Source organism: Cebidichthys violaceus, unplaced genomic scaffold (assembly GCF_023349555.1).
Source record: "Cebidichthys violaceus isolate CVI_PGR_0920_01 unplaced genomic scaffold, fCebVio1.0.p SCAF_22, whole genome shotgun sequence".
NCBI lineage: Eukaryota > Metazoa > Chordata > Actinopteri > Perciformes > Stichaeidae > Cebidichthys > Cebidichthys violaceus.
In genome coordinates this window covers 4,662,233-4,681,994 of record NW_027176395.1, presented here as the reverse complement: position 1 = coordinate 4,681,994, position 19,762 = coordinate 4,662,233, and the positions used below count along the sequence as shown (strand labels likewise).

Genomic DNA, 19,762 nt, shown 5'->3' with positions numbered 1-19,762 from the left:
GCGTGGTTTACCAATGAACAAAGCAACATTAGTTTTCCTATGAATGGAGTATTACAATATTAAAGGGAAACCAAGACCCTATTTCTCATGATTATGTCTTAGTTTCTGAAATTGATCCAGTATTGAGGGAGAACGCTGCAGCTGTGCCGGCTGTAATGTTATGGCTCTGGACATTTTGCCCAGTCAGTGACTTCCACGACTTCCAACATTTGTAGTTTGATGTTTATTCTGGACTCACATCTTCCGTCGTGTATATATGACAGACATGCAGTGTCAGGTCGAGTGGGAACTCTTAGGGCTGTATCAGTGGCTTCATCTAGTGTCAAGGCCCGCAGTCAGGGAGCAGCGGCAGGAGTCGACGCTGTGCAGACGTTATCTGCACGTCATGATGCTGCAAGGCTGGCTGTACTTGTGTGTGTGTGCGTGTGCGTGTGTGTGCGTGCGTGCGTGTGTGCGTGCGTGCGTGTGTGTGTGTTGAGGTAGGTTGGGTTGCTAAGTTGGGGTGCTACTCCACACTGTGTGACAGTGTCACATGTACTGTTTATTGTAAAACACTAAAATAGATATAATAATTTAAACCTGGGACATGTTTTTACTGAGATTCTATGAATTGGCATTTTTTCATTTTTATTCTTTATTCTTATTCATATTTTAGCTCTCTGCCCCAACCCACGGTCTTCATCAGCAGCTGGATTTGGCTCATCTCATCAAGTTTCCCAAAAATGGAACTTTGGTTGCGTGTGGGTGGAGGGGGTAAACTTCTGTCTTTGTTCAAAGGTGGTCTCTGGTGTCAGATGGGGGTGTCCTCCTGGACCTGGTCTTCATGGACAGCTGATGTTTTCTGATTAAAAGAAAACTTCTAAAGAAGACTCTGAGATGCTGTTAAAAGCTCTGGAAACGCAGTAATAGCAGAGAACAATTTTTCTTGAGCCTTGATTATTTTTTCAAACCACTTTTTCCAAGGTCAATAATGAACTCTGCCGACACTTTGTTAACATTTAATTTACAATCTTTAAATCTATAATATGTTGAGAACGAAGACAAATTATTTCCCACAAAAAATAACCCGTGATAAATACATTTATTGAACTATATTATCAAATTATAAAACAATGAATCTACTTCACACTTGGTGAGTGTATTGCTGGGGACCCAAGAAGGGACTTTGTCGACGTTGGTGGAATTTGGACATAAGAGAATGTCGCTCTGTGCAACAATGGGGGCGGAGCTTCAGGGCTTTGCATGTCGTCTGCAGCGGGCAGTTCACTGTTGCTGCTAAATGCTTGATATACTAATGTTACAGCTAGACTATTCTTCACTTCCCTGGAGTCAATGAGCTGTGCCATTGCTACTTAAATTATGTACATGTACTAACATATAACACTTACAACGTTACTGCCGACTGCTCTACTTTAATACCGCGATGGTAATGTCAAAGCAAGGAAATGAATAGATCTGCTACGTTTATTTTAGCGGTGTATCTGACCGTCGCTAGCCAGGACGGGGGGTTGTTCTTTCCCATGAACCAGAGTGTATTTCACCGGTGTGTCTGAGCGTGAGTAGCTGCAAATATATCATGGCTGATGAAGGGCTCACGACTCAAGGGAGCGCTTCAGCGATTTTCAAGAAAGTTGCAAGCAGCAACCCCACAGGCCCAATATTCAGCCCCTTCCAGGCATGTCTTTAACAGGTACAACATGCATGATTAGGAATAATCTTCCAAACAAACTCAGGTGAATCGCGTCAGCATCCACAGCGGACTCTCAGGAAGTCAGCAGAAAGCAAGCAAGATGTGAAGATGGCCGCATATCCTTCCCTGTTAGATAACTAATGACCTGACATCACTATTCCCAGGTCCTGCTGTTGGGGTGGCAAAAGAGCACACCATCTTTTTTACCTGCATATGTGCATTCTTTGGTCTGTCAAATGCCTACAGGGATGAAACAGATCTACATAGATCCCATGTAGCTCTGGACAGGGGTTGATAAGCAGCAGCCATTATAATAAAGCAGTGTAGATCCCCTGTGTTCTCCTCATACTGCAAGTACCTGGACTGTGGCTCAGGAGGTAGATTGGGATGTCCATTAATTGCAGAGCTCAGTGGTTTTGTCCCCTGGTTCCTCCTGTCCACATGTCCAAGTGTCCTTGAGCAAGACCCCGCACCTTGAATGGCTCCCGATGGACTTGCCAGAGTCATCAGTGTGAGTGTGTGGATGAATTGAGAACTGTGAGGCGCCAAATGCCATCGTTAAGATAGAGAAGTGCTCTGTAGGGGCAGTGCATTTACCATTTACCTGCACTAACTTCCATACAAACATATATGCCGACACACACACACACACACACACACACACACACACACACACACACACACACACACACACACACACACACAGGTACTTTGTGGGATTTATAGTGGAGGTTTACTGAGCATACAGGTTTTGATGAGCACCTCGCCTGAGTAAATTTGATCATTGATAACGTGTGTTTTTGTGGATTTGAGTGTGTGTGTTTGTAGAGCAGATTATTGTGGTGGGCCCTGGCCCTATCTCTGTCGGCCAGTCGCTCGCTGTGACACGCCTCTCACATGACAACTCGGCTGTTATCTCTCTCCCACCAGACCCTGCACCCTCACCCCCCTCACCCCCCTCACCCCTCCTGCCCCTACACAGTGATTTTCTTTTCTCTCTCTCTCTCCCCCCACCTCTTTCACTTTTATCTTCATTGCAGGATTGCTTTACTATAAATCTGTAGGAGTCCATATTTTATTCACAACACATTTCAAGTAAATATAACCTTCTCCGGCTGGCCATTTTAAATGTAACTTTAAGCTGCAATGATACATACATATGTAGATAGATGCAGACATATAAATAGATATGTGTATCATCATCTGTTTTACATCTACCATTGAAATGTGTGTTTGACTCCTTTTTCAATTAAATTCAATTCTATTCAATTTATTTTATAAAGCCAAAAATCACAAATTAGCCTCAGAGGGCTTTACAATCTGTACACATACGACATCCTCTGTCCCAGGAGCTTCACATCGGTACAGGAAAGCAGAGGAGTGGAAATGAAAGCATCGTTTCAAGAGGAATAAAGAGAATTGTGGGGAAAATGATGCTGGCGGAGGGGTGGGGGTGAAAACCGAGCCAATCAAGGTTGGGCGTGTGTGCCGTTACACACCAATGACTCCCACTTTAATACCTCCCCCAACCTCAGCTGTTCAGTTGCCTGCCACACACACACACACACAGTATGCTTCATATATCAGCCAGACTACCATACTATACTACCATATAGTGTGGGTATCAGACACTCACACTGTGAGTCTGTGGCGGCGACAGAACACTGTATTCCTCCTGCAGTCTGAAGAACACTATCATCAGTCAGACACTGTCAATAACTCTTTAACACCTACATATCCACTGCTGCTGGTATATATATTATCATTTTACAGTTCATAATATGTGAATATCATCTGTCACTGTCAATATTAATGCTACAGGCTGCATATACTGTAGACATCTTTACTTGTCCATGCTGTTCGTAATCATTCAGGCCATGTACTGACGCCTCGGCCTGTATGAAGACATTTTATTTTTTATTTTACCGTTGGTCATTGTTGCTTTTTAAATATAAGAATATGATATTTACGTGAACACTACTCGTGTACATGACAGTCCTGTCTATTCTTTACCTTTATCTGTCCTGCTTCGTTTCATTTTTCCTACGTCTTATTTCTATTTGTGTCTAAATAAATCAAGGGAGATGCAAAAGAGAAAAAAACAGAGCCAATTTCCTTTTATGATTTCACATACTTCTGGCAAATAAATCTGATTCTGATTGTGGTTGGAGAAGAGGATGATCTGTGTACACTCTCCAAGCCTCTGTCTGTTTTGGGGTTTCACATGTGACTTTTAAATCTGAACAAACCAAAGACTTAAGTTTGAATAATTTGATCATGCCTAACATAACAATAACTAACCTTATTTAACCGTATTTGGTGGAGAAAAGCTGTTTTCATAAAATGTATTCCCACAGTAGCTCATTTTCAGATTTTTGCTTACTTCACAAAAATATATGGGCTAATTTTTGGTTTTGCTAACATGCTGTGGGATGATGCTGTCTTTTAGAGCGCAGACATGAGGGCTGGGGCTGGTGTGTTGTGGGGGAGGGGGCAGATAGCGAGGTGATTATTTGCGCTCCTCTGGGGCTTTTGTCTGGGTCCCATGAGAGAAAGAGGTTAACGCCACTTAGCCTCAGGAAGGCCTGCAGAGGCCTATTGTGTGTGTGTGTGTGTGTGTGTGTGTGTGTGTGTGTGCAGCCCGCGGGTGTGTGTGAGGGATGGGCTTCCCCGCTGTGATCCAAAATCACTTACTATTTTCTTCAACCCATCATACGCCCGTCTGTCAGCTTCATGTTGACACAAAGGCTCACATGTACGTGAATAAACAAGGTTGTAAAAAGGCTTGCAGTGGAATGCAGTTGTGTTCATCATCAGTTTGTGAGAAGTGTTTTGTCTAATGCCTCATTTCCACTGCATGGTTCGGCACAACTCACTGTTTGTACCAGGCACATTTCTAGATTTCATTTTCCACTGCAGATAGCATATTAGCAAAGCGACTGCCATGATGTCATCATCTTCAATACGACAGAGCTCTCACTGGATCCGTTCATCGGCAGTCAAACACGGGAACGTCTGCACCTCGTCAACTGAACACGGCTTGGTTTTGTGGGCTGCCGTTTGTTAAAGTTAAAAAAAAATCACGCTGACTTTTGATGGTAGCTTGGCTATTTAAGAATGACGGGTTTGTGCAGGACACCTTATCGCACAAGTGACGATTCTGGTGACGATTCTCTGACCAATCAGTGGCCTGCAGTGTTTTAATTTCACCTTCTAGCATTGGCTCAGCTCGCTTGGAACCATGCGGCAACCTCCGGTTCTGCCGAGTGAAGCCAATGCAGAGGTGTCTTAAAACGTGCATTCTCTCTACTGAGCAGCAGGGGGCGACTCCTCTGGTTGCAAAAATAAGTCAACTTGTATGGAAGTCTAAAGTAGAGTATGCTTTAGGGCGGGCTTACTGTGATTGACAGGTCGCTGACGCTACCAGAGTCGTTTACGGCATCTCTACGTCACACCTCTGAATTTCAAATATGCTCACTTCCGTTCACTGGCTGCAAAATGTCAAGATGGCGACGGCCAAATCGCCGAACTCAAGGCTTCATTACGGCAGTCCAAAAACCAATGGGTGACATCATGATGACTGTGTCTACTTCTTATGTACAGTCTATGCTTGCAACCTGGATGGAGGCGGTAGAAAAAAAGTAGCAAGGTACCATACACAACCTTTGCTAATGGAAAACCAAAAAAGAACATCTGGAGTGGTGGAGACGAGCCGGGCCTAACATGCAGTGGAAATGTAATTCTTGTCTCATTTGTTGTCTGATAAACAGTAAGTCCATCAAAGTGGGGAAGTTACACTATAGAATGAATAAATAGGAAGTTAAAGATAAAGAACACATTGCTTTATTTGAAATCCTGCCACAATAATCAAGAACCCAAAACCCAGACAGACCACACACACACATACACACACCCTGATAGAGCCTGCTGTTCAGAGGAGGCTACAGTTTTCTGTGGAGGCTGACAGGCGTCTCATCATACCGACCTGAGTGTCCTCTCATTAGGCCACAGTGTTCATGCAGTATTAGCCCTGCCACATCTCATTGTTGGAGACGTACACTTCTGCTCGGAGACAGTGTGTGGAATCATTGCCCACCACCTTACAACTGTCCTTCAGAAATGAGTTTAGTGTTGTGATTAATCTGGCCCTTCATGCCATCTGTCCCTCTCAAAACGCAATTATGTCTTTGAGTTAAAGGACAAACCGTTCATCAGACGAGGCCGATAACAAATGAGAAAGAAATAGTGACTGGCAATGGAAGAGGAGCTGGAGGGATCACAAGACAGACAGAGGGGAATGTGGCAGGAAGAAAGACAAAGAAAGAACAAACGGAACAGTGAAAGAGAGAAAAAAGGAGAAGAAAACAATAATCTTCAGAGGCCAAATAGTGTTTATGATTTTCAATTTCAAGCAAAAAGCAAAGGCAAACTCTGTCTCTTAAATCCTTTTATAATAAACATGTCTAAATCTCAACTATTAGCAGATACACATGATTCTAAACTAGGAAAATAACCCCCATGTTGTATTAAATCTGAACCATTCTTTAAAGTAAACCCATTTTCTGGTTAACTTTTTTTAAAACACCGTGAATCTTCCCAGTAGTCCTCTTCTATCACTCAGTCTTTGTTAACACGTTGACATGTTATTAGCCTTCAGTTGGACAAGCACTTAAAACAAATGCATCAAATCAGATTCAGCCCTCATCTCACATTCTCCCCATCACATTTGACTTTTCTCTCATTTAAATACACTAATTCCTTCCTCCTCCTCCTGTAACCATGGTGACCGTCAACTGAGAAATGGCAACCGTGGCCCTTCATTAGGTATCAAAATAGGCTCCAACAGCCCAGATAATAGCCATAAGGAGTGTGTGTGTGTGTGTGTGTGTGTGTGTGTGTGTGTGTGTGTGTGTGTGTGTGTGTGTGTGTGTGTTCGGGATGGGGCTGGGGGGGATTGGGATGTGGCAGTAAATTAAAGCCCCCAGGGATGAAGCCAACCTCGCTGTCATGCCTCAGAGAGTCCTGTAAGAGTAGATGGGGTCATCCTTCACTTCTGCATATGTGGGAAGATGTGCACATGTGAACATGCACACATGCCTCATGTACATATGCATGCACACACACACACACACACACACACACACACACACACACACACACACACCCCTGTGAGGAGGGATTGACTGAGGCCTATGTAGAGGTTTACACTCAACCACCCAACAGTACAGTTTACACTGCAATGAGTAGTTAAAGTCTCCATAGACAGTGCCAGTGTAACAAAGAGGAAAAACAAAAACACATTTAAAGACACTTCCAATTAGGAACATTTTAGCAAAGTGAGGCAAAGGACAATGAGAAAAAGAGCTAGTGCTGGAAGAGTAAGTAGAAAGAAGTGAATATGGACCACGGGGTAGGAAATATGGAGCAGTATTTGACATGTATGGGAACGAGGAACAGAGTGTGAACATTGTCAAGTACAGAGGTGAACCACAACATGTTTTACTGGTGCTGAGACACAGTGTGCTGGAATGTTTGAACAGCTATTAATGGCTATACATGTGCATATACAGATGGCTCCGAAATAGGCCATAAATGCCTGAACAAACATCCCGGTACACTTTATCTATACCTACAGATGTGCAGTGCTCATGGCAATGATTCATTAATCACTAATGCAACAATGTAACTTATGAATCGATGCTGGGACTTTCTAATGAGTGCTCGTGTGCCTTCATGTTAGTTTTGCCTAAAAGCAATGCTGTAAAACTGGAATGAACTCCCACTACACTTAACATTTAACTAAAGTCCTAATTAAAGTAAAGTGTTGTCGGGCCTGAAGCAGGCAGAACCGTGCAGCTGTGTGAAGTGTTGGTGGTGTCGTTGTGTCGGAGAAATTCTGGCTGAGACGCTCGCCCCTACAAATCCTCGCTCTATAAATGGTCCGTACACTATTGTATGGATTATTAGTATTTCATATGACTCGATTTAATAATTGGTGTGCACAATGTATACCAACAATGCTGCATGTTCTACCATTTAGGCTGCTGGTTTAGAGGAATGAAAGCACTTAAAGCACTGGGTCTTTTCTGTGACCATGTGATTTTTGATGACACTATTTCTCACTAACCTGACTTTAGTAGGAAGATTTGAGAACATATTATGTTTTGTTTTTCTTGAGCTTCACACAGGTTTACATTTAAACGTATATTTGGGGCTAAACATCTGTGGCTTAGGCCTCAACAAAATGACCCGGTGTTGGGAAGTTTGTATGAGCCCATGTTCTCTTCTACTGTACAGATCATTCCAGCAGTGTTTTAATCCATGCTGTTTGTCTTTACTGGTCATTTTATTCATGTTCCATGTGGGATTATCCCCACACAATGAAACGATGGTGTCAGTATTGGTCATTTTGCTGAAGAGACCGTGGAGCAGGACGGGGCCCCTCTCACTGCTGACATCCAATACCAATGGACGCTAATAACTGACTCAGTTTATCGATCTTTATCCCTGTATGTGTGAGTGAGTGTGTGTGTGTGTGTCAGCCTCCACTCTCTTGAAACCATCAAAATGGTAGCACGTCTTCCCTTTCTTCCTCAGAGCTAATGCCTCAGTGGCTCCATCCCCCTACCCGCCTTTCTGTTTTCGGCTACACACCGCCGTTAGGTGCAGACATCTCAACGCATCATTGGTCAAGCCACCAAACAAATGGAAATCCGCCAGCATGCTGAAATTACTGATGGTTATCTCCTGTACGCCCCCCCCCCCCCCCCCCCCCCCCCAACACCACCACCATTTTCACTGACTCCCTATCTTCAGCCCCTTCCCTTGTGCCTCTGTCTCCTTCAGCCATCCTCCATCACGCAGCCTCCACTCAGATTACTGTCTTCTCAGTCCCTCTCTCCATTTATCTTCCATCCAAAGGCTGTGCGTTCACAATAGAGATGCACAGAGGATCAAACTAGATCAAACAGTTATTAAAAGGAACGGGTGCAGCCTCCCTTATTAGCCGAAATGTAACCAAATATGCAGTCGCTGGTATGTTCATTACAACCCACACAATGGCTGGTGGATAATCTAAACGCCATTGTAATAATTTAGCTACTTAAAGAGCCCCACACACACAGTAAGCTAAACTAAACAACACAGAAGTTACCGTGTCTCTGCCTTCTTAAATAACATTTTCGAGCATTTTGTGATCATGTGCCTATGTTGACAGATAATATTCACATGACTGTGCTTGCGTGATAGTGATTGCATGACTTATTATTTAAATGATTTCTTTAATAATATAATATTTGAAAAACAAAAAACATATATTAGAGAGGGTATTTGGTTTATTTGTTACTATACAATCTTAAAATTGTTCTTATTCAATTTCATTTAATAATTTTCATTCAAATAGTTAATTTCATTTAGTCCACATGTTCTCAACCACTGGGCCAGTGTCCAATGGTGGGCCTCAGAAATACAATGGCTGTAGTCTATTAAAATGTGGGGGGAAGCAGGTGTCATTAGCAAATATTAAATATATGTATTAACATGAATAAAATAATAATACATATCGGGCACAAAAATGATGCAGTTTCTCAAAAAGGCATTCAAAAATGATTAATTTCCCCAAATAATTATACATTTTATTAAATATGATTTAATTTACATTAAATCACCTTGGTTCACCACTTTTCTTAACAAAAGTAAAATAATAGCCGAATAATGTAGTCTCATAAATTATAATAAACTTTACAAAGCTTACAAATTTACAAATTTCACTTCATATTCTCACATTCATTTCATAACCGCCGTGTGTTTGTTTGTGAGTGCATATGCACATGAGGAAGCAGTGTGTGCGTCGACATCTCTTGCTTCGTAGCGTCTTTTCTTTTCTTTTTTTTGCCATCTGAGCCCCAGCGGCCATTATGCAGTAGGTGTGAGATCATAATGCACTCACTGGGGCGCGTAATAACTTATTTGGTGTGTGTCCACGCCTAGTGTGTGTGTGTGTGTGTGTGTGTGTGTGTGTGTGTGTGTGTGTGTGTGTGTGTGTGTGTGTGTGTGTGTGTGTATATATACATACAGAAAGCTGGCTACATGACTGTATTGATCTACATCATCATCATTCAATGCAAAGCTGCTGAATATGGCATGTGTTGGAACTGATCCAGCTCTGCTCTCAGTCTCACTTGGATTTCTCTCTATATTGTTTGCTGGTTCCAGTTTTTTTGTTTTCTCAAAGGCCAGATTTGGCTTAATGCAAGTTTATTTTCACTACTACAACCTGTTACGGCCTCTCTATCAGAGCACCAAATTAGTCACAGAAAATAGTCCCCAACAAATGCTCTTTTTCCAACTGTTATAGTACATTTTGTTATACAACGTTCATCAAACAACTATAATATATGTAAAGATAGAGAGGAGTAATGTCTACCTGAGCAGAGAATGAATCCTCTCTCCCTCTGTGTGTGCTGTTATCAGAGCTTCTCCTTGCTTTGCTTCTTGCGTGCATGTGAGCGTGCCCCACTCGTTAGCTCACGGCCGCCGCTCTGCACTGCTCTCGTGTGGCAGTCACAGCTGATAACACCGTTCTGACCGACAGCGTCCTTATGGAAGCGTAGCGCCCACCCTCTGGTTCCCACTCAGGTAAACGCTGTGAACCCCGTCAGCATGTTTGCCGTAGTTTGTACTGTTAGCGCTGTTAGCTACGAGCCGCCGACTCAGGCGTCGCCATGTTGAGAGCCGTTGAGAGGCAAAGTGCTACCGATCTCTTATTATGCACTTTTAAAAACTACAGTCAACAACTGTTTTGGGAAATTATTGAACCTAGATATTTGTGAACTATTTTAAAATATTTACTTCTTCAGTAAGACCGACACATTGTCGGTTTTGGTTTTTTCATCTTGACAATAAGAAAAACAAAACAAAAAAGCATCAGGATGTATGCTGCTTAAACTGTCATGCTATTCACTATATCCCTTATTTGTATATATTGATCAATAGTGACTCTGACAGTGTAGGCGGTTTCTTTTTCTTTTCCTGAAGCAACTACATTTGTATCGTACAACTACATCTGCAGGAATACAGCTTTATGTGGACCCTCTGAGTGGCTTTTTGGTCACTTTGTGTAGATTTGGACTATAGCTACTAGACAAGGGTGCGAGTATATACTGTTCAATGATTACAGGAGAGATGTAGATGAAGTATTGGTACAGAGACCATTAACTGTAATTTCACTTTAACAGGGTATTCCATTGATGTAGCATTGAACTAATACAGTTGGGGGACTTCTTAAATTGCTATACTCTGGCTTTGCTTGAAATTCTAAAACATCTTTATTTGCTCAAAAGTAATTACTAAAATAACAAAGATGATGTATTTTAAAAGAGTCAGACAGAGACAATGAATTCCTCCACATTGCTGGCTGTTGTAGAAACTGTTGTCATTTTTAACCTGGCCTTTATCAGCCAAACAAAAACTAACTTTACTTACTTTAACTTTAACTAACAGTTCACGCATTGCTTTGCCATTTATGATATTCAGCCTGAAAAAAGCAGGACCCATTCACTACTGGCTCCTTCAAAAGCCAATAGTCTCTTTTTGTAGAACAACACCCACACAGTAAATAGTCCATGATAGAACTGTGGGAGACTGCACAGTTTACAAGCACTCAGGTCCGTCAGGAAATTAGGTTCAGCGAGATCCAAGCTCCCGCCCCGCTTTAGTATGGGTCTCCAGACGAGGTCTGCAAGAACCTATGGATTCACATTAGTCGGTAGGCTGCTCCTCCGCTGGCCGGGGGACTGAGCCGCTGCCCTCCTTCCTCCTTTGTCAGCAACAGCACGCTTTGCGGTATCCAGACCAGACGGACCCAGAAAAAGTCCACCAGCACTGCTTGCATCTTGGCCAGCAGGTGCGATGGGGGCTCCGCACACGCTAGTCAATGCCACAGCACAGAAGACACCAAGTTGTCAGTCTCTAACATGCTGCCTTTTAATGACATATTTGGCAAGATCCATGTTTTGAGTCGTCCTCAACCTTCTCTAATAAATCATACTGCTTTGTACACACAAAAGAATCATCACCAACATATTGAAATGCTGTCTTCTTCCATGTCAGCCTCCCAGGTAAAACAAGCTGCTCAGCTCATCACCTACTGCTCAGGCTTCACTTTCACCCAGTTAACTCTAGCAGACGATGAAGCACCGAACTATTTAACAATTTCATCTATCGGCTTGCTTTTTTAACAAGGAGAACAATGTCATCAGCATAAGCAGACAATTGAAAAGCTTGTTGACAAGTAGGGAGGTTTTTACCTGAGAGATGTGATCTCAGCTCATGCTGCTGCAGCTCTATGATCAGGGAGTACAGAATGCCAGATAAGGAGCAGCTCTGTCTGACTACCCTCTGAACTTTAAAGGGAGCACTTAAACCCCAGTTAATCTTTAGCACACTTCCAGTGTCACTATACAAGACCTGAATATTGGCTATAAGACCAGAGCTGAACCTAAAAGCTTCCATTCCAAGTACTGGAGTTCAACACGGTTTTCTTGATCTATAGAAATCAGACCAAGTTCACAGTCCAGAGAGGTCCAAAATATCCCCCCCCAAAAAAGTGAGTTATTAGCCTGGTGGGTACACAATAAGTCTGGTCTACATGAATGGCCTGCTCCAACACTTTTCTCAGTTTCCTGGCCAACGCTTTGGACAGATGTTTGTAGTTCCCGTTCTTGATCACCTGCAGGTTTCCTTTCTTGGGGTAAGGGTGAGGACGGCTCTCCTGCAGCTCAAAAGCAGTTGCCCTTTCTTTAGACTATCACTCAGAACACTAAACAATTCTTGACCAATAAGGGCCAGAAAGTCTTGTAAAAGTCTGCAGGGAGGCCATCAATGCCAGGAGCCTTGCACTTTTTAGAATCTGCAGCTTCTCAGCAGAGATGGGCCTCCAGCTTTGCACTGGCCTCCACTGTGACCCCGAGCAGGCCCTCGTAGAACGACTGCTCCATCTCTGGTCTCTCCTGGAACTCCTTTTTGAAAAGCTTCTCATAAAAAGCAACTGCAGGAGTAGGGATGCATGAGTCTTCGCTGTCCATTCTTTTTGTCCATACTTTCAGGGCCAAAGACAAAATGAGAGGGAGCATCAATGTTGGCAACATTCTGAAACCAAGAGCAAACCAGAGCACCAAGCAGGTCGGACAGAGATGACTTGTTTCTTTAAAATGTTCCCTTCTCCTGTGGAGGCTGAAGAAGCTGACCAGCTCTCACCTGCTCTCTCCGGGCACAAACCAATCAGATGCCCATTGGTTTGACAGCCGAAGCATTTCATTTTTAGGTTACATGCACAAAACAAACTCAACATTAACACTAAATACTGATCCTCTGCACTGTTTTTAAGAACAATGAAAACTTGATTTGCTTATGATTAGGAGATTTACAGCTGATGGGATCATTTTTATCAGAGAGACTAACTGTGTAACTGTGTCGAGCCAGCTCTTTCTCCTACAGCGCATTCCTTAGGAACAGGGAGACGCTAGAAATAATCGCCTTTTAAGCAGGGTTTACAAGTGACAACATAGATGTGAAAGTGCCTTGAATCACTACTTTGCTCTCAAGCCGCTGATTCACTTTCTCTGTACTGTCTACGAAGATCACAACAGCACTGTACATCCGGGACACAGATTTTACAGCGACTAACCCCTAATTGTTAGCTGTATAGGAGAACAATTATACAAAACAAAATCAAGCCAGTTAATGAACTAAATCCTTTTTACAAGTAGGTGTCAGGTTCTGATGTTCTTGACTTCTTCAAATTTGAGGTGACCTTACCTCAGTCCTTGGATATTTAATATTCATCTTCCATGAGAAGACATGGCTTACCCACTGGTGTCTCCAAAGTTCTTCTTTTAGTCTTAACCAACATCGTTTGATCCAGAAAAGGTTTAAACGACCGGCTCAAGTAGTCCGGAGTTTCAAGTGCTGTCTGTGATTAGGACTATAGGTCACCTTTGGTGAGGTTACTTTTTATGATCAGCTTAATACTTCTCTCTGGCATAAGCAAAAGATACTCACTTATCCATCTCTTCCAAAAAGAGTCTGTAATATGTTGCACTTGTGTCCAGCATCAGCAGGAGTACTGGTGGCATGACTATTTTTGTTGTCAAGAGGAGTAAGTCAGGAGTAGGAGGAGTCCGTGTATAGATAGCTTATCACTTCTAAGTGGACTGCACGAATCACTAGGCAGGTGAAAAATCACTCCGTAGTGTTTAACCGGAGAGAGGCTCTGCTTTACTTCCAGCCTCATCCTACCAACATATTAACATACAAGGACTTCCTGCTGTATAAACAGATTCAATAACTGTAAGTGTGTAACTATGAATTCAGACATTTTATTTCAGCATCCTTTTTATCCTGTTATTGCTTTTAAATTACAAAAAAAATCTGTTTATTTAGGGTTTTTACAGCTGACATGTGGCTCGCTAGATACCGTGAACACGGCGTTCGGTTTCCAAGGTTCAAAGCGGCAAGAGGGGTATGTGTGCTCATTTTCAATGTCAGTAATAACTAGAAAAGTCAGGGCAGGTAAGACTGTGAGGTCGACTCTCAGTAGGTCTTGCAGAGATAATCATCAATTCATGTTCATAACTTAATGTGAAATTCTCCAGAACAACACACTGTAGCATATACTCTACTCCCTCATCATCATCATCATCATCAGTGATCTATGTGTGTTGGATGAGTCTACTTTGAGGAAATGATGCCTGAGGTGTCTGTGTGAAAGAGATGAAAGCAGTGACCATTTTGTTTAATTTCCCCACCTCACCCTTTTCAGTGTGTGTGTGTGTGTGTGTGTGTGTGTGTGTGTGTGTGTGTGTGTTGGGGGGGTGAAGCTGCACTTATGCAGATCCTGGTAGTGTTGTAGTGGCTGATGGATTGTGTTGTGACTGAGCCCACAGTCTTAAACAACAGTGAGTTAATTGAAGATGATCTCACAGATAACGAGTCCTGACTGGACCATTTCTCTGTGTTATCCCTCAGCTCTACTGGGCCCGTTTCTCTCTTTCTTTCACCACTTCCCTGTGAATACGGTTTCCCAGGTACAAAGCAGCAATTGTGGTTATTTCGACCATGATTGATGAATGATTGTCTACATGGTGGTAAGGCCGTCCTCCTCTCTAGCGCGAGTGAACAAATAAATGCAAATGATCCCACGGTCAAACTTTCGTGAGTAGCGTGATGTGAAAACTTGCATTAGCATAAGCAACTGTAAACCCACCCGTGTCATTATTACACACACAGAGTCACTGAGTATAAGTGAGAGATGGTCCACACAGGGCCGGTGGGAGGGGAGATGGATGGGTCAAACAAACACAGGACTTTCATTCAGGAGACCGCTGTTCTTGTCCCATGTGAAAATGATTCGTTCTGTCAGTCGTTAGGTCTGTGAGTCGTTAGTGTCGTTAGGCACGTGACTCACATGAGTCGCTAATCGTGTGAGTCGTTAATCAGTCAAGTTAAAGTCAACCACGCTTTTTTTCCTAAACCTTACTAAATGGTTTTGTTGTCCCTAACTTCCTGTGAAGACAGAAGTGTACGTCTGAAAAGTCACTATGCATGTTACAAGTGTATGGTTGACACGCCTTTTCTGACACGTCCAAAACTGACACTGGAGGGGAACGTAGAGCATCATAGTTTGAAGCTTACTCACTAAGTGTATTCTCCAGTTCGTAACGCATTAAAAAAGCTGGTGGGAAAATGTCTGGAAGAGCGCTTTGTGAAATAGCAGTCCTGTTATTTAATACTTGATTTTTGTCCTATCATTGAAGGTGTTTTGGGAGTAAGACCAACTGCAATGTCAGATTGTCGTACCAACAGTGAGATAAGATATCTCACTGCGGTTAGAGGGAATGTGGATGCGCTCTCAAGGGAATTTGGGTGAGCTGTGCTTTCTGAGATACGTGGCTTATGATTATAATCTACATTTCTATACTGCTTATTAACCAAGGGCAAACAAACTCCGTTTTACATTTAGACCTCTACCAGATAGTCTCTCTTATGCCTGTGTCATACTTTTTAAGGAGGTATGTTTGCTCATTTTCAATGTCAGCAATAACTAGAACAGGCAGGGCAGGTAAGACTGAGAGGTTGACTCTCATCATTATCATCATCATCATCAGTGATCTATGTGTGTTGGATGAGTCTACTTTGAGGAAATGATGCCTGAGGTGTCTGTGTTAAAGAGATGAAAGCAGTGACCATTTTGTTTAATTTCCCCACCTCACCCTTTTCAGTGTTAGTGTGTGTGCGTGTGTGTGTGTGTGTGTGTGTGTGTGTGTGTGTGTGTGTGTGTGTGTGTGTGTGTGTGTGTGTGTGTGTGTGTGTGTGGTGAAGCTGCACTCGTGCAGATCCTGGTAGTGTCGTAGTGGCTGATGGATTGTGTTGTGACTGAGCCCACAGTCTTAAACAACAGTGAGTTAATTGAAGATGATCTCACAGATAACGAGTCCTGACTGGACCATTTCTCTGTGTTATCCCTCAGCTCTACTGGGCCCGTTTCTCTCTTTCTTTCACCACTTCCCTGCTTCTCTTCTATATTTCACTTTTATCAAGATTACAATCATTTCTTCCGTCTTCGCTTCTCTCTGTCTCATCACAAGCATAACCACTGTGTCACGAGCAAGCTATTTGACAGGAAATGGCAATTTTACTGGGAGGATTAGGCCTTTGATGTTGTTACATGATAGCTATCTGCGAGCTCCCTTTACTTCTCCCATTGCCTGCATTCCTCTTCGGCCTCATGAACCTGTTGTTTATCCTTTCAATGTCCACAGTCATGTTATGGTTAAATTCAGAAACAATCAAAATGGCCACACACCTTGATTATTTAATTATTAGGCTAATAAATGAAAAGATCACGTCCTTTCATTTACCAGCCTAATAATGTAATAATAATGTATCAGCTATGTAAAGAAATTTAAATAAAAACATGTTTAATTGCTATATGGTTTGAATCAAAGCATTCCCAGACTTGAAATTTGACTTGACAATGACTGGCAATTGTCATATAAAGACTTGTGACTTGACTTGGACTTGTCCTCAAGAACTTGAGATTTGATTTGATACTTGCTTTGACAGGATTTGAGTCTTGACCTGAGGCCTGTACTATGAAGCAGGATTTTGGGTTAGTGAGGTAACTTCAGGGTTAACTCTGTGTTTATAGTCCTACGACTCTGGTTCACTTCTTACCAAGATTGTCATGGTAACTTATGCTGAACACTTAACCTGCTGTTATGGTTATGTTGGAGACACAGATCAAGTCCTATCAAAGCATCGCCTACTGATCAGTTCTCGGTTCATGGATCATAAGATAATATTACACAAATATGAAAAAGGGAAAGTCATAATTCTGACTGAAAGTAACACAGTTTAAACTAATAAATACAGAATAGACAGCTGGTACTAAATCGCTGACTGTGTGAATGTGATGACAATATTATAGCTTTATTCTTTCATCTATAACCCTGGTGGAGTGAAACAGACTTGAGGGCAAATAAAAAAAGTCACTATGGATTCTCTTATCATATATTCATATCATATATTCAGTTATGTGTGTCAGCTTCTTGAGCCGTGTGTTGTAGTGTGATGTGTTGGAATCGTGTGGTTCTGTAGACTGGATGCATTGCCCTGCGTTACTCTGCTCCGGTTACTTTTATGTATGCTGTGGTTGATTATAAGTTATCGAAGGAAACCTTCTTACTACTGTGGTTTATGTTTTTATGTTTATTTTGTATTTCTTCCCAAGTTCGTTTCACACTGCCGGATTTGCAGCTGAAGGAATTAGGCTAAAATATTGTCATACGCACCATAATTTACTTAAGGGGATGAATAGAGTATCTTCTATTCTTTTAAAATACATTAACCTAACTGAATACACAGATGTAATTATAGTCAGATCTATCATGCTCTAGATGTTCAGCGATATGATAATTCTGTTAGTTTACACATTCACACAGTTACTTTTATTCTGAATAATGTGTTTAGCATCTTTGTACTGGTCCATGTTTGTGATTGGTCAGATACTGCTAACACCGCCCCTTTATGTGAAGCTCAGAGGCAGATTGAGAAACCCTGGGTTGATTTACCGAGTTAATATCCAGCTTTGTGTGACTGCTTAGTGGAATCGCGGTTGTTAGGGTTAGTGAAGCCAGATAACCAGAAGATACCCTCGGTACGTTGAACTCACCTTCTAGTACGGGGCACTGGACTTTCATCAATCTGATTTAAGAAGAGCTCTGGTTCTTACATCTAATTTAAGCTATGATCATGAGGAAAGTATTTAAATCTAAACTGCTATGTTTTTACTGCTAAATATGGGCTTTATTCAAATCTGTCCTTTCCTGTTTTTTCTTCTCACCACAGCCAGGGAAGAGAATGTAGCCACTTTCCGTGGCTCAGAGTACTTCTGCTACGATCTCTCCCAGAACCCCATCCAGAGCAGCAACGATGAGATTACGCTCTCCTTCAAGACATGGCAGCGCAACGGCCTTATCCTCCACACCGGCAAGTCAGCTGATTACGTCAACCTGGCACTGAAGGACGGCGCAGTCTCCCTCGTTATCAATCTGGGCTCCGGAGCCTTTGAGGCCATCGTGGAGCCAGTCAATGGGAAGTTCAACGACAACTCGTGGCATGATGTCAAAGTGACCCGCAACCTCCGGCAGGTAAGGCATAGGGATGGTTAAGCAAAGCTTTCTTAAATCTCATCCTATTGAGATTTGGTTGGTTGGTAAGTAGGTTCACAGGTAGATAGGAAGGTAGGTAGGTAGGTAGGTAGGTAGGTAGGTAGGTGAGAACACAGCTAGGTAGGTAGGTAGGTAGGTAGGTAGGTAGGTAGGTAGGTACAGTTGTGGTCAAAAGTTTACATACACTTGTAAAGAACATAATGTCATGGCTCTCTTGAGTTTCCAGTTATTTCTACAACTCTGATTTTTCTCTGATAGAGTGATTGGAACAGATACTTCTTTGTCACAAAAAACATTCATGAAGTTTGGTTCTGTCATGACTTTATTATGGGTTAACAGAAAAAGTGATCAAATCTGCTGGGTCAAAAATATACATACAGCAGTGCTAATATTTGGTTACATGTCCCTTGGCCATTTTCACTTCAATTAGGCGCTTTTGGTAGCCATCCACAAGCTTCTGGCAAGCTTCTCGTTGAATCTTTGACCACTCCTCTTGACAGAATTGGTGCAGTTCAGTTAAATTTGATGGCTTTCTGACATGGACTTGTTTCTTCAGCATTGTCCACATGTTCTCAATGGGATTTTAAGTCAGGACTTTGGGAAGGCCATTCTAAAACCCTAATTCTAGCCTGATTTAGCCATTCCATTACCACTTTTGATGTGTGTTTGGGGTCATTGTCCTGTTGGAACACCCAACTGCGCCCAAGACCCAACCTTCGGGCTGATGATTTTAGGTTATCTTGAAGAATTTGAAGGTAATCCTCCTTCTTCATTATCCCATTTACTCTCTGTAAAGCACCAGTTCCATTGGCAGCAAAACAGCCCCACAGCATAATACTACCACCACCGTGCTTGACGGTAGGCATGGTGTTCTTGGGGTTAAAGGCCTCACCTTTTCTCCTCCAAACATATTGCTGGGCATTGTGGCCAAACAGCTCGATTTTTGTTTCGTCTGACCACAGAACTTTCCTCCAGAAGGTCTTATCTTTGTCCATGTGATCAGCAGCAAACTTCAGTCGAGCCTTAAGATGCCGCTTTTGGAGCAAGGGCTTCCTTCTTGCACGGCAGCCTCTCAGTCCATGGAGATGCAAAACACGCTTGACTGTGGACACTGACACCTGTGTTCCAGCAGCTTCTAATTCTTGGCAGATCTGCTTTTTGGTGGTTCTCGGTTGACTCTTCACCCTCCTGACCAATTTTCTCTCAGCAGCAGGTGATAGCTTGCGTTTTCTTCCTGATCGTGGCAGTGACAAAACAGTGCCATGCACTTTATACTTACAAACAGTTGTTTGCACTGTTGCTCTTGGGACCTGCAGCTGCTTTGAAATGGCTCCAAGTGACT

General features: G+C 42.5%; 1 protein-coding gene across 6 annotated transcripts in view; it reads left to right on the top strand.

Moving 5' to 3' along the window:
- Window positions 1-19,762, top strand: part of nrxn3a (neurexin 3a) — a 154,359-nt gene that overhangs the window by 60,831 nt on the left and 73,766 nt on the right. For all 6 annotated transcript variants that reach the window (XR_011103564.1, XR_011103563.1, XM_068717645.1 and 3 more), the window contains one exon: window positions 18,098-18,399. Coding sequence is in view for 4 of the 6 variants with exons in the window: in XM_068717645.1 (XP_068573746.1) it covers window positions 18,098-18,399 (302 nt within the window). In the remaining 2 variants the exon portion in view is untranslated. The remainder of the gene's footprint in view (window positions 1-18,097; window positions 18,400-19,762) is intronic.